Source organism: Monodelphis domestica, chromosome 5 (assembly GCF_027887165.1).
Source record: "Monodelphis domestica isolate mMonDom1 chromosome 5, mMonDom1.pri, whole genome shotgun sequence".
In the NCBI taxonomy this organism is placed as follows: Eukaryota; Metazoa; Chordata; class Mammalia; order Didelphimorphia; family Didelphidae; genus Monodelphis; species Monodelphis domestica.
In genome coordinates, this window is record NC_077231.1 from 235,876,621 (window position 1) to 235,891,236 (window position 14,616).

General features: G+C 38.8%; 1 protein-coding gene across 1 annotated transcript in view; it reads left to right on the top strand.

The window, feature by feature from the left end:
- The first annotated feature begins 1,124 nt into the window (after positions 1 to 1,124).
- NOM1 (nucleolar protein with MIF4G domain 1) overlaps positions 1,125 to 14,616 on the top strand; it is a 29,556-nt gene continuing 16,064 nt past the window's right edge. The window contains exons 1-3 of the mRNA XM_001373125.4: positions 1,125 to 2,942; positions 4,860 to 4,981; positions 7,007 to 7,202. Of these exons, the coding sequence (XP_001373162.3) occupies positions 1,995 to 2,942; positions 4,860 to 4,981; positions 7,007 to 7,202 (1,266 nt within the window). The 5' untranslated portion in view covers positions 1,125 to 1,994. The remainder of the gene's footprint in view (positions 2,943 to 4,859; positions 4,982 to 7,006; positions 7,203 to 14,616) is intronic.

A 14,616-nucleotide genomic window follows, 5' to 3' on the forward strand; every position in this document is an offset into this window, starting at 1 on the left:
CAAAGATTTTCCCAAATTAATTTGACTGTGTTGATTTTTATTATGCAGAGGTATTTCACTTTTATGTAAACTTTTATCTTCTGTAATCCTTTGTCCCTCAAGAAGTTTCTCCTCTCCATGACTGAGAAACATGTCTTTCCCTATTCCTCTAATTCATGAGACCTTTTATATTTAGGTAATGTATCCATTTGAAGCTTACTGTAATATATGGTGTTAAATGTTAGCCTAAACTTCATTTCCTCCATATTACTTTCCAATTTTTAATGGTCCTCAAAACCCAGCTACGATTGTCTGGACCTGTCATCCGCATGGACCCACAGCAAATACCAAGACAGGTATTCTACCGTGAACTGTCAGCTGGACTCAGGAAACAAGGCCGACCAAAGAAAAGATTCAAGGATCAGCTAAAGTCCAACTTGAAGTGGGCTGGCATCACACCAAAGCAACTAGAACTCGCTGCCTCTGACAGAAGCAGCTGGCCAACCCACATTCACCATGCCGCCACCACCTTTGAAGATGAGCAACGTGGACATCTTGCCGCTGCCCCTGAACACGGACACCTGGCCACAACCGCACCTCCCATAACAACTGGAGTCCCATGCCCCATGTGCCACACACTCTGCGCCTCAGCCTTGTGACTCCAAAGCCACACGAGGGTACACCGTAGATGAAACTGCACAAAGACAATAGTCATTCTCCATCACCGAGAGACTATTATATATATATATACTTTCCAATTTTCCCAGTTTTTAAAAAAAAATAATCCTTTACCCAAATAGATGGGGTCTTTGGGATTATTACACACTATATAACTATGTTCATTTGCTGTATACCTGTTCTGTTCAAATGATTGACTTTGCTATTTTTCAGCCACTACCAAACAGTTTTGATGATTACTGCTTTTAGGTTAGTTTGAGATCTGATATTAATAGGCCTCCTTCTATACTGGTTTTAAAGAAATTATTTTCCTTGAGATTTTTGACCTTTTGTTCACCCAGATGAATTTTGTCATTATATTGCTAGTGGTATAGGTAAGCCTTTGGAATTTTATTTGTTATGGTACTCTCCTTCCCCCGCCCCCTTCCTTCTCTTCCTTCCCTTTCTTCCTTTCTTTCCTCTTTTCCTCTTCTCCCTTCCTTTCCTTCCTTCTTCTTTCCCTTTCCTCTTCTTCACTTCCCTCCCTCCCTTCTCTATTCAATTCCTTCCTTTCCTTCATTCTTCTCTCCTCTAGCCTTCCTTCCTACCTTCTTTTCAGTTTTCTCCCTCCTCTTCTTTCCTTCCTCTTCTCTTCCCCTTCCTCCATTCGTTCCTTCCTTTCTTCTCTCTCCTTTTCCCCTCCTTCTCCTTTCTTTCCCTCCCTCCTTCCTTCCTTTCTGCTTTCCCCCATCACTCTCTATTCTCTATTTTCCTTCTGTTTCCACCTTTCTAGATAACAAATTGCAGAGAAGGTGCCTAGAGGCCTCAGTGGAAGGCCCTTCCCTGTCCTAAGAAATTTCCAGTCTCTCCCTTCGCCACCTTTTTGAAGTAGACTAAGCCCCCGAAGGCACGACCCACAGAGCGACGAGACTGCAGCTCTCCCACAAGTCCCTTAATTGAGGATCGGACGACACTTGCTTTTCTTTGTCCCAAGTCTTCTCCTCACCTCTATAAAAATTTCTGTCCAGAGACATCCTCCGTATCCCGCCCCCGAAATCAAACCACGCCAAACTCTCGGCGCCAAGGCAAGTGTGCGAAGCCGGCGAGGCGGGTTACAGAATCTCCACCCAATCCTTCTTTTCACTGGTTCACCCTAGCTTATACCCTTCAGGGCACGCACCCTCCCGCCAGCAGATGGCGCCGTGACGCGCGCCCTGTTCCGCCTCACACTCCGGTCCGACGGCCCCTCTACTTCCGCCGCGAGCGCTCGACGTGAGCCTTGCAACCCCGGGAAGATGGCAGCGCCCTCATGCATGTGGTAGCCTAGGTAGGGCCGGTTGCCCGGGACGTAGGAGACCATGAAGCGCAAGACCGGCCCAGGCCGCCATGGCGGCGCGATGAAACGGTTGCGGTTGGCAGTAGAGGAGTTCGTGCATGCGGCCACCGGAGACAAGAGCCCCGGCAGCGGAGAGGACTCTGGCCACACCGAGCGGCCGCAGACAGCCTTGCGCCTCGGTGGAAAGAAGCGCCGCAAAGAGTTGAAGAGGGAGAAGCGGCACCTGAGGAAAGCCCGCCGGCTTCAGCGGACCGGGGAGCCGGTCAGGGCCCCGGGAGCAGTCCAGGAGCGGCCGGGGGGAAACAAGAAGCCAGTAGGCGCGGCTCCGACCTTGGCCTCTGGGAAGCTGCCGCCGCAGCCGAAGCCGCAGCCGAAGCAACAGAAGCAAAGACCGCCGCAGCCGAAGTCGTCGCTACCCCAGGACGGCCTCCAACGCGGTTCCACTAAGGCCCAGGTCCGGGGACTAGGCGCCGCCGCCACTGCGGCTCGGAAACGGGCGCTTTTGGCAGCCAACGAGGAAGAAGATCGCGAAATTCGCAAGTTGGAGCGCCGCCTGGGTCTGAATAAGCGCCGCCAAAAGAAGGGCGACGGCGACGGCGGCTCTACCACTGCGACGCTGCCGTCCAGTTTCGTCCGAGACGGTCTGGACTACATCCTCGGAGCGTTGGAAGCGGGCGGCGGCTCCGCCCTGTACGAAGAGGGGGACGATGAGGAGGAGAGTGGGTCACCACAGCCCCGAGGGAGCATCCTGGACGAGGACGTTGGAGAAGACTGGAGCAGTGACGACGACGAGGACGACGAAGAGGCTGTTATGGAAGAGGATCTCCAAGAAGAAGAGAAGGAGGAGGAGGACGCCGCAGACTTGCAGGTAGAGGCCAAAAAGGAAAAAAAGATGGAAAGGAAGAGGGTGCGTTTTGCAGATGCGGAAAGTGGAGATTCTTCCCCAGAAGATGAGAACACCACCAATGAGGTATAGTAAAAACAGCCTTTTTGCCCCAGAGAATTTTGCTGTCTCCTTTTAAAACCACCTTTCTATACTAATAAAAGAACGTGTTTGGGCAATGGTCTGTCTTTTAAGGTATTCAATTCATCTAACTTTTAAAAACGTTTTTACAAAGAACCTAACTAAAACGATAGAAATGAGAAATAATCCACGAAAAAAATCCAAATTCATTTGCAAATTGTATTTTATCATTCCCATTGAAGTATTAAAGAAATAAAAGTAAGTGGGAGGTTTTTCCCATTAATACCATCCCTGAGGATGCTACAGGAAAAACAACATTCCCAACCACTGGAAGCTTACTTTCCAAATAACTTTTCCAAGTAAGTGAATCTAATTTAATTTCAATTGCTATGAACTAGGGAGAAGCAGAGGTCACAGAAAAGCAGTGCTTTGAAAGGTGCTGGAGATGGATGTATTTGACATATCTTGGAGACTCCTTGGAGTCAAGAATGATGTTTTTTACAGGTGCCTCCCTCTCACAAAGTACATTTGTTGTCCAACATGAATGAATTAAAAAAATATATCCACTTAGTTACTGTGTGTAAAATACTGTTTAGAGTATGTAAGGCTGTCTTTCCTTTCAAGAAGCTCACATTCTGACAGAGGAAAAGATTATGAACATTCATATAGCACTTACAGTCTGCCAAACACTTTACAATTATTATTTCATTTGATACTTTGATACTTCATAACAACTCTGGAAAGTAGGTGCTATTATTATCCCCCATTTTATCCATGAGGAAACTGAGTAAGATAGATGCTAAGTACTTTGCTTATATTCACAGATCTAAGTGTCTCAGGCTGAATTTGAATTCAGATCTTCCTAACTCCAGATTCACTGTACCACCTAGCTGCCCCAACATAGAAGTTTCAGCTAAAAGGCATTGTTCCTTAGTGTGGAGGAGCAAGGTAGATACATCTTCATTAGTAACATTTTTATTAACAAATGATACCATTTTCTGATGTTGAACCTTTGGCTATTACCAAGGACAATATTCTCTTCTGGGTCTTTGGGTCTTCTGACTTCTGAAGGGGTGGGGCCTAGGGCACCTACAGGATGCTGTTGCCAGGTTACAGTTCTATAAGGGATTCCCCCAATTTGTTAATCTGAGAATTTCTTAATCAAGAAAAGAGATGAATTTTTGTTTTCTTTGTATTGGTGTTTTGGATAAATGTAAAATTATTTCAAGCTAGTTTTGCTCTAAAATTGTGTTAATCGACTGAAGGTACTATCTAGAACACTGCTGTACATGCAGTAAATGAAGCATGTTCTTAATATCAAGGATTCTCTCCTGTGTTCCATTTAATCTTTCTTTACATTGTATGTGGGCTGTGATATACTCAGTGAGCACAGGCTTGTACAAGAGGATATTAACATGCATCGGTATAAAATGAATAATTGTCAGGAAATAAGGATCTGCTCTGTACAAGTTCTTTATGTAATTGTCAGAAATAATCTTAATAAATAATTAATTAGAATGATTCATGAACTTTCAAGCCTTAAATAAATGTTAGTTGTTATGACTCCGTGTAGTAGATAAATTCAGAACTTGGAATTAGGAAAATTCAAAATTTCGTTTGAATCCCAGTTTTGACACCCTAACTCTGACCCTGGGGAAATAATTTTATCTCTCTGAGCTTCAATTTCCTTAGTAAAAGGGAAACAGTAATACTTGTACTGCCTACTTCACAGTGTTTTTGTGGGGGATGCCTTTTATAAACCTTAAAGCACTACATAAATGAGAGTCCTTATAACCTTTTCCATTAATTTTTAGTTCTTTAATACTTTAATGGAAATATGACAAAAGGCCATTTGCAAATGAATTTGGAATTTTTTCCTAATGAAAATTTATCTCATTAATTTATTTCTATCCTTTTAATTAGGTGCATTGTAAAAGTACAAAGTATATCCCACCTCATGTGAGAAGATCTGAGGAAGCAGTGGATGCCAAAAAGAAGGAAGAACTAGAAAGGTTAAAGAAAAATGTGAAAGGTCTAATTAACAGGTAATATATCTTAATTCTTTAGAACTCTTTTGTGTCTTGAAATTAGCCAAATTGTTCATTTTCCATAGAGGTGTAGAACATTATTTTTAAGTGAATTAAATTTTAAACAGCAGGCAGGAAGAACGATGAGATTATTATTGAATACTTTCTTTAGTGAGAGTAGCACATTCTAAGCCATGAGTTCTCAAATTTTGCTCATCCTATGAATCCTCCTCTTTCCTTCTAAGACCCCCATCTCCATTCTCTTCTCCTGTTCTAGCCAAAAAAGACCAAAATAAATCATATACCACAAATCACCCTCAACCTACTTTGGGATGGGTAGATAGAAGATGGCCTTGTTCCCTTCTGGTAGGAAATCAGAATATTTGTGGTTTTGTTAAGTCATCTCTAATTAAGTAAGTAAGTGTTAGAGAGTTTCCTAAGGCTCAAAAGAAGTTAAGTGAGTTCCTTATGGTCACCCAGCTAGGGTCAGAGACAGGAATAAATCCAGGTCTTTCCACTCTACAAGTCTCCTTTCTGGGAATAAGTAGAATGACTTAAGTATACCCTCTACAGTAGTGGCTTTGACTCAGATTCAAAGAGCACCAGCATTTTCACCTCTGCCTGGGAATTTCACTTTCTCCTCAATTCCCCACCAAACATCTGATGATCTTTTTTTGTTTTTCTGTTATCACTTGTAAAAAGTCCTAAGATGCATGTAATTTCTTATTTTATTTCTGTTGTTATTGGTAGCATCATTGAAAGAACAAGAATGAAATATTTATTAAGTTGCTTTCTACTTTAGGCTCCCTACACACAAAGATTTTAAGAAATATAATTTATATGAGGAAACCCTGGTAAAGAGGATATGGTATCTCTAAAATCCAGTCTATCTACAGACATTGTGAAAAGGAGCAGTTCTGCTTTATGAAGTTACACATTAAGAAAAGACTATTACATGTCTTACTGATGGATGCTTCTACTTGAATGTACAGAGATAGATTAGTGTACACATGTTGGGGAGAAATAGATAAACATTGTTTATAGAGTTTTTTAGTGATAACTTAAAACTTCATGGTTTTAGTTCATAAAATGGTCTGTTCTAAAGCTCAATATGATGAATTGACACAGGGCCCCCTGATTTTCATATAAACAAATCAACTTAACTACTCTCTCCAGTTTAAGGTCTCAAGCAAGGGTTCTTAATCTGGTGTCCATGACCTTGTTTTTTAAAAAATATTTTGATAATTGTATTTCAGTATGATTGGATTCTTTTGTAATATATATTTTATTTTGCACATTTAAAACATGATTCTGAGAAGAGATCCATAGGGTTCATCAGTCTGTCAAAAGGGTCTGTAACACCAAAAAAGTTAACTTGGGATCTAAAGAATTCTTTCAGAATTTAGAACATAAATGTCTGAAAAGGCAAAATTAACTGTACAGTTAGGTTATCTTTTGCAACACTGGAGACATAATGATAGAAGAGGAATATATAGGTACCTGTGTTCTTCTAAGGGGAAAATAACTAGGCATTGTGTTCAATAGTAGGACCTATGGAAGAGACAATAAATGATCTCATTGTGTTAGCCTGTGTCGCATCTTTCAGCAATAATATCTGATAACAAACTGTAAGGAGTGCATTATTTTAATATTTCAGTATATTCAGAATTCTCCTGGTAGAATACAAACTTCCCAAGAGAGGGAGTTTTATCTTTTATGTACCCAGAACCTTATACATGATAACAGTTTATTAAGTATTTCTTAAATAAGAATAAAAGTTAATTTAACATTTGTTCATAGTAACCCTTTTCAGAGTAAGGTAAAAAGTGTTCTAAATGGAAGAAAAGAAACTTGAAGTACGTGGTGTTTGGGGTTTTTTGTTGTTGTTTTTTAACTTGCATCCAGGACCGTTTTAACAGAAAACAAAATTTGGAACTCTTTTAAGTACAAAAGATAAGATTAATTAGTAGTCTTGGGAGTATCAGATATTTTATAAATTAATCTGAAATAAATCTTTAAAAAGAAACACAATTTTTACTATAGGTTGAGTGAACCCAATATGGCTTCTATAAGTGGGCAATTGGAAGAGTTGTATATGGCAAACAGTAGAAAGGATATGAATGATACTTTGACAGACGTTCTTATGAATGCTTGTGTAACTGAAGCTGTGATGCCTGCTAGACTGATGATGGAACATGTCCTTTTGGTTAGCATTCTTCACCACACAGTAGGAATTGAGGTGAGTAGTTTTTACTTTTCTCATTTTCTGTCATGTATCTTCATTGCATTGAAGTTATATCAGTTCATTGTTTGCATCCTTTCCTGTTAAGAATATCTTAAATTTTGTAATTTTAATTCAAGCACTTATAAATCATGATAACTAACTTAGCACTTTATTCTGCCTTACATATTTCATAACTGGCCCTTTTTTTGTTTAGGAAACTTCTGGTCTGTAAGGGGTAAATTTAGGGGTTTTGACTAATATATTATACTAATGGTTGCCAGGGATTAAATGCAATCCCAATAAAAATATTCAAGTCAGTTTTGGAATTTTCATGGTGGTTTAATTAATATAGAAGGAAGGAATTAAGAAGAAGAGAGAGGGAAAGGGGTATAAGAGATTTCTCTGGCCTAGACTAAGCCAAGGGAAGTTCAGAGAACTCGGGCCTCCTCAGAAGATTAGGGGCAGTGTATTGGAAAGGTAAAGGAAAAAAATAAAAATCAACCTAAACTCACTCACCTAGCACGCTCATGCCATGCTGCCAAGACGCCAAAATACCACCTGGCACAAAGAGCCAGAGCCATGTCTCCGAGAAAAACCTAGAGCTCAATGCCTCCACCGCCCAAAAGAGCAGAGAGAGCAAGAAGCACGAAATATATAGACTCTTTTTTACATCACTTCCTGGGTCTCACATGTACCAATGGTTGCTTAAGCTTGACTTAGGACAGCCCAGGGAGTCTGTCACTTGTTTCTTATTTGTCACTTGCTAGCACATGTCTGTCAGAGTCCATACCTCCTCAACACTTAATCCTTAAGTAGGGGTGTTTACATTCCTATTTGTTAGGATTTTTTAAACTAATCCGGGCATAGAAACTCTAAAATTCACAGGTCTTATAGACTGAGAATTTCCTGGGCTTCTGGGAAGTTTAAATGACTTGCCTAGGGACACAGTATATGTTGGGGCAGATTCAATTATAGAGTTTTATTCAAGCTTATCTTTGTAACTAACCAAAAAATATTTGAAGATGAGGATTGTATTTTATAATTGTTTCCTACAGTCCAAAACAGGACAGCAAAGTGGCACAATGGATAGAGCATTTGGTATAGTCAGGAAAACCTGAGTTCAAATCCAGCCTAAGACATTGGCTATGTGACCCTGGACAAGTCATTTAACCCTATTCACCTCAGTTTTCTCATCTGTAAAATGAGCTGAAAAAGGAAATGGCAAGCCATTCCATTATTGACTGCTCCAATAACCTCCCAATGGGGTCATGAAGAGATAGCCACAATTGAAACAACTGAACAATAACAAACAATCCAAGAATATATGGTAGATGTTCATATTAATTGAGCAGATATTGATCGGGTGTTCCACATTTTCCATTCTGCCCTACCTAATGTTCTTCATATATTACTCTCAGATTTCATAGATGTCCTTAGTTGAAAGGAACCTCAAAGCTTGTCTAATCCAACCCCTTAACTGAAGTAAGAACCCTTTCTAAACACTCTTGACAAGTGGTCATCCAACTTTTGCTTGAATGTTTCCCTTAATATTCCTAGATAGCTATTCTAATTTTGGGCAGTTCTAATTTTGGGGATAAAGTTCTTCCTAAATATGTCACCCAAAACTGAATTCCAGATCTGCTCTGATTAGGACATTATAATGGGAATATCATTTCATTCTAGATACCATGTTTTAATGAATACAGCACAAAATCACTTTAGTTTTTCTGAAAGACATTTAATTTTTTATTTAGTATTTCTATTTCATTTAATATTTCATTCTCATTTAATATTTCAATTAACTCAGATACAGAGGGGTTGTGATTTGTTTTCTTTTTTCACAAACACTATCTTCTCCCTTTTGTATTTGCGCAGTTGATTTATTTTTTGAACCCATTTATAAGATATATCTATCCCTATTACATTTAATCTTAAGCATTTAAGTCTTTCCTTTGTGGCAGGCTCTGTACTGAGCATTTGAGATATAGACAGGGAGTGTATAATAGGGTGGTGTTGGGGATGGGATAGGATGGATTATATTGGGCCAGTATCAAGATATTACACTGTGGGTTAAAGACCAGTAGTTAACTCTGACCAGGGCAGAACCTGGTCTGAGATCAACACAGAGACCACTCAGTAATAGGGAAAGTATTTAATTTAATAGGAAAAGGTTAAAGGGAATCAGGATAATCCTAATGCTAATCCCACTAACTAAAATCCCCCAGATCTAAATGTCTCCTTGAGGAGAATCTTCAGAGATGTTGGACTATAATCTTTCCTCACTCACCTAAATTTGCCAGTCCTTGCACTAGCTAATTCTGCACTAAAACCCCCTTAGTTAGTATTAAAAGGGTAATGGTATGTGATAAGTTTAGCAGGGCCCAGGGAAGGTCCCAGATCCAAAAGGACCTAGATCTGGTCTTACAATCACTACAGACAGGTGCTTTAAAAGGATCATCAAGTTCTTCTCCAGGGGAAAAACAACACAAAAGATAACAGGCAGTCTAGGAAAGAGGTCTAAGCACTCAGGGTAAGCAGCCACACTCCCCAGATACCTACAGAGAGAGAGACCACCAGATCCAACAGTCTCTGAGTAACAACCCTTCCTGCAGAATCCCAGAATCTTTTCCTTGTTGGCCTTGTGGCTCTGCCTTCTGCAAAACCTACCAAACTCATCTCTTCCTTATAACAGGTGAAAGTCCATTTCTCAAGGAACTGACAATATGCTAGAAGGACAGTGTTTCTAGATAAGTAGATCCCCAATACAAGCAAAATCTTCTTAGGCTCAGTCCATTATTTGTGACATCTCTAAATTTGGTAAACATCTATACTCTCAGGACATGAATAATAATGGGGCTTCAAGGATAGAACTTTTGAAGACTCCTAACCACCTTACTTCCCACTTACTACTTGATGCTTCAGAGTTCTCTCGCCTTAATTTATTTCTTGCAATTGCTTTGACTTATCTGTATTTTGCCCATTCTATTTATGTTCATATTGTTTAGTAGTTTAATTGGTTTGTTTTAAATGTTTTTGTTTAGTCATCTGTATAATTTTATTATCATTTCTATTCACCAATTTTCTTCTTCTTTTTTTTAAACTCTTACCTTCTATCTTAGAATGGATACTAAATATTGGTTCCACTGCAGAAGAGCTGTAAGGGCTAGGCAATTGGGGTTAAGTAACTTAACTTGGAGTTAAGGCTAGATTCGAACCCCAGACTTCCCAGTCTCCAGGTCTAGCTCTCATTCATTGAACTACCTAGCTTATCTGTAGTTACCCATTCTCATAACAATTAATGTTATCTTTGATTCTTCCCTTTGTCATCAAGACCAATAAGTTGCCATGTTCTTTCAGTATTATTTTCATAACATCTCACATTGTTATCTTAATTTCTTTCCTACTCTACACTGAAATACAAGTCACCATATTCTCTTCTATGCTTTAGTTATATGTTTATTATAGTGTTTCATATTGTGCATGTCACATCTTTCTTGTTATATTCTAAACACCATAAAGTTAGAGCCATTTGTAATTATCTTCATTTATCCACAGCACCTTCCGAATATTTTCTGTGTGCTTAAATAAGTGGCTGTTGAGTGAGAGGAAAACAAATAAGAGTATAGGGAATTTCCAATGTGAATAATCTGCACATAAATGGTTGATAATTAACTCTTTTAAATTCTTTCATTACTAAGAGGTATACTCTTTTCTTCTGAACATTAATGTTGTAAGCCAATTCGTCCTGTCTATTATGAAATGTAATGAAACACCTGAATGCCATTCTTAGTACCTTTTGATTGCAATCCTACAATGCTATTATATGGCCATTTCTGGACTTGGCTTAGGTCTTCCTAAATCATATTGTTACACATTTGAGCAAAGTTACTATCAGGTTTTAGCACTGATAGCTTAGCATTTCAGTGAGTTATGATAACTGTGGACAATGACCATTCACAGCATGTCAAGGATTTACTTTATCTGCAAACATGAGATTATTAGACATACTTATCGTCTGTACCTTAGCTAATAGCATGAAAGACAGTTGAAATTACTTGTTCCAAGGGGAAGTCATTACAGCAGCTTAGCTAATGACATCCACTGAAGCTTTTGCCAAGGCATAATGAGCTATTTCAGGATGCTAGTTCCATTAAACTTTCTTTTAATTCTATAATGGCAGAAACATCCCCACAGGAACCCATACAAAAAATGTAATAAAGACCATGGTGTCATTTGATGAAATGGTTTTATTGTTTTTTTCTGAATCAAAATTAAATTCCGGATGGATGCAAACTTTCTTAAATTTCCCACATTAGAAATAATGTGCTAAATTGAATGAACTTTTTAATTCTTCATGTAATGATTGCTATTCTTCATATATTTGTATTTATGTTAAACTATTAGATTTTCTTCTCAAATTTTATTTTTAATACATTATTTTAAAATGCAGGTTTAAAATCAAAACTTAAAAATTCTTTTCTGTATTTAAATAAATTCAAAACCCAAAAGTACACAATGAATGTTTATATCTACACAATTCTACTTTACTTCTATAATTTTATTTACTAAAAGATTAAGTTCACACCAAATGGCCTAAATGTTCTTCACCACTTTTCCTTTTTCCTCTTACTCTTACAAAGGAAAAGACAGCCATCTAACTTACCAAAGCTGACCCCTCTAGTTATGTCCTTGATCATCGCATCCTATGTTCTTATTTATTATATATAAGAACCTTGTTCCATGTCATTCTTTCATGCATTTTCAGTCTCTCCCTCTCTTCTGACTCCTTCCCTACCACTTACAAACAATATAGGTTTCTTCTGACCTCCTTTTTATTCTTTAATCCCTCCTAACCATTATATTTTTCCCCTTTCCCTTTACTTGTAAAATTTTAGCAGTAACAACTCCACCACTAATAGCTCTCTCCAAGGCAACCAGTGATCTTCAATGCTATATCTAATGATCGACCTCTTTTCCACATTCCTTTTGACCTTCCTATGACCCTTGTCTTGAAAACATCTATTCCCACCGTGTTCATCCCCTCTCTTCTTACTCCAGAGCCACTTCTCTAATTCTGAAAATGAGATGCCCACCCTATCAGCCACTCAACTTCATGATCTTGTAGCCTTTTTTTTGCTCCAATCTCTTTATTTTTAACTAATGTAAATCTTTATGTTTCAACTTTCTGGTCCTCACCCTCTTGTTAGATTCTGTTTTCTAATCCATTCAGCCATTTTTTTCTGTTCATAGGTGAACTCATCTGTTTAATTTCCCTCCATCTTCTTCCTGTGTATGTTTCTGTTTCCTCCTTCCTCTTTATAAAGAAGAGGGTTGGTAAATAGAAGGACTACTCTTCATCAAAGCTCTGGGTTTGGTATCATCTGCTTCTGTTCCCCTTGCCCTCATCTTTTTCCCTCACCCAGAGCCTAAGCACAGGTTCTTCCCTTCCCTCCTCTTCAGGATCCCTTTGAATCCCTGCCCTTTCAGCTCCAGGCCCGGTGCTCTATCCACTGTACCACCCAACTGCTCCATTAGGCTTAACTTTTTAAAATTTTAAATTACCTTTTAGAATGCCTAAGTATAATGAAAACATCTAAACTGTATTAATAATCTATAAAACTCATCTGTAATAATATATATTTTGTTACAGATTAGCTCCGTAGTTCTTCACTACTCTTTCGTCCTTCAGCTATTTTATAATCCCGTCAGTTCTACCTTTGTACCATTTCTTCATAAAGTACTTCCTTCTCTTTTTTCTGACACACCCTCATTTAGGCCCTCATTACCTGTCAATCACTTGGAAGTTCTCATTGCAAATCTCTTTTGCAATCTTCCTCTTCCTATTACATTACTAATCCATCTTCCACTCAGCTGTCAAATCAATCTTCCCTAAAACTAAGGCCTGGCTGTGTCATCCCCCAAATCAGCAAACTCCAGTGACTCCCTGTTGCTCTTAAAGGAAAAAGGAAAAAAATGACATTTGGCTCTTAGAGCCTTTTATAACCTAACCCACTCCTACCTTTCCTGCCCCTGTACACTGCTATCCGGTGACATTAGCTACCTGGCTCTTCCTCAAACGGCCAGCTCAGAGCTGGCATTTCCCCAGTCTCCTGTATTTGGAATCTTGAAATTATCTTTGATTCTTCCTTTTTCTCACATATATTCATTTGTCGGGTACTATTGATTCTTCCTCCACAACATCCTTCATAGGCATCTTCTTTTTCCTCTCTCATCATTGCCACCACACTGGTACAGACCATTATTGCCAGCCATCTGGACTATTATGTAATATAGTAGCTTCCTGCATACTTCTAATCCATCCTTCATACTTAGGTCAAAATAATCTTCCTTCCATTTGCATCTAATCAGATCGTGCTTCTACTTAAAAATGTTTAGCTACTCCCTATTTCTCACTGAATAAAGTTAAAACTTACCTGGCATTCAAAGCATAATTTGTCACTACCCTACCTTTCCAGCCTTACTCAAACTATCCCTTCAATTTACTGTATTCAGTAGTCAGACTAGGTTGCCACATGAATACATCCCAAACTTTGGGTTTTTGTTCATTTAAAAAAAAAAAAGATGTATTTTAAAAATCAAAAACCCTTGTTTTTCTCCCTTTCCCACTATTGGCAGGGTAGGTGGAGCAAAATCGCTAATATGCATAATAAAGCAGGAACTTTATATAATGCTCTCCTTCCTCTTTTAATATTAGTAAAAGCCATTCCTCTTAGATATCACATTAGCACTTTGTTTTGTACCTCTGCAGGTCACTTATATAATCTTGACTAATACTTGATGAGAGCATGAACAGTGTATTGGCTTCCCTGACACATAGTATTCTATACATAGTACATGCTAAATAAATATTTGATTTTGAATTTGTATGTAATCAACATTGAATTAAAATCAATATGAAAACTATTCTGAGAAATGTTTTGTTTAAAAAATTCATAAATGGGGGCATCTGGGTAGCTCAGTGGATTGAGAGTCAGGCCTAGAGATGGGAGGTCCTAGGTTCAAATCTGGCCTCAGACACTTCCCAGCTGTGTGACCCTGGGCAAGTCACTTGACCCCCATTGCCTACAGGGCCCTTACCACTCTTCTGCCTTGGAGCCAATACATAGTATTGACTCCAAGACGGAAGGTAGGGGTTTAAAAAAAAAATTCAGAAATAATTTTCAGAAAGGCAGCTAGGCATTGTGAATAGAGTGCCAGGCCCAGAGACAGGAGGTCCTGGGTTCAAATCTGGCCTCAGACACTTCCTAGCTGTGTGACCCTGAGCAAGTGACTTAACTGCAATTGATTAGCCCTTACCACCTTAGAATTATTGATTAGCCCTTACCACCTTAGAATTAATACTTAATGTTGATTCTAAGACAGAAGGTAAGATTTTTTTTTTAAAGAAAGTACAATCTTTTAAAAGAAA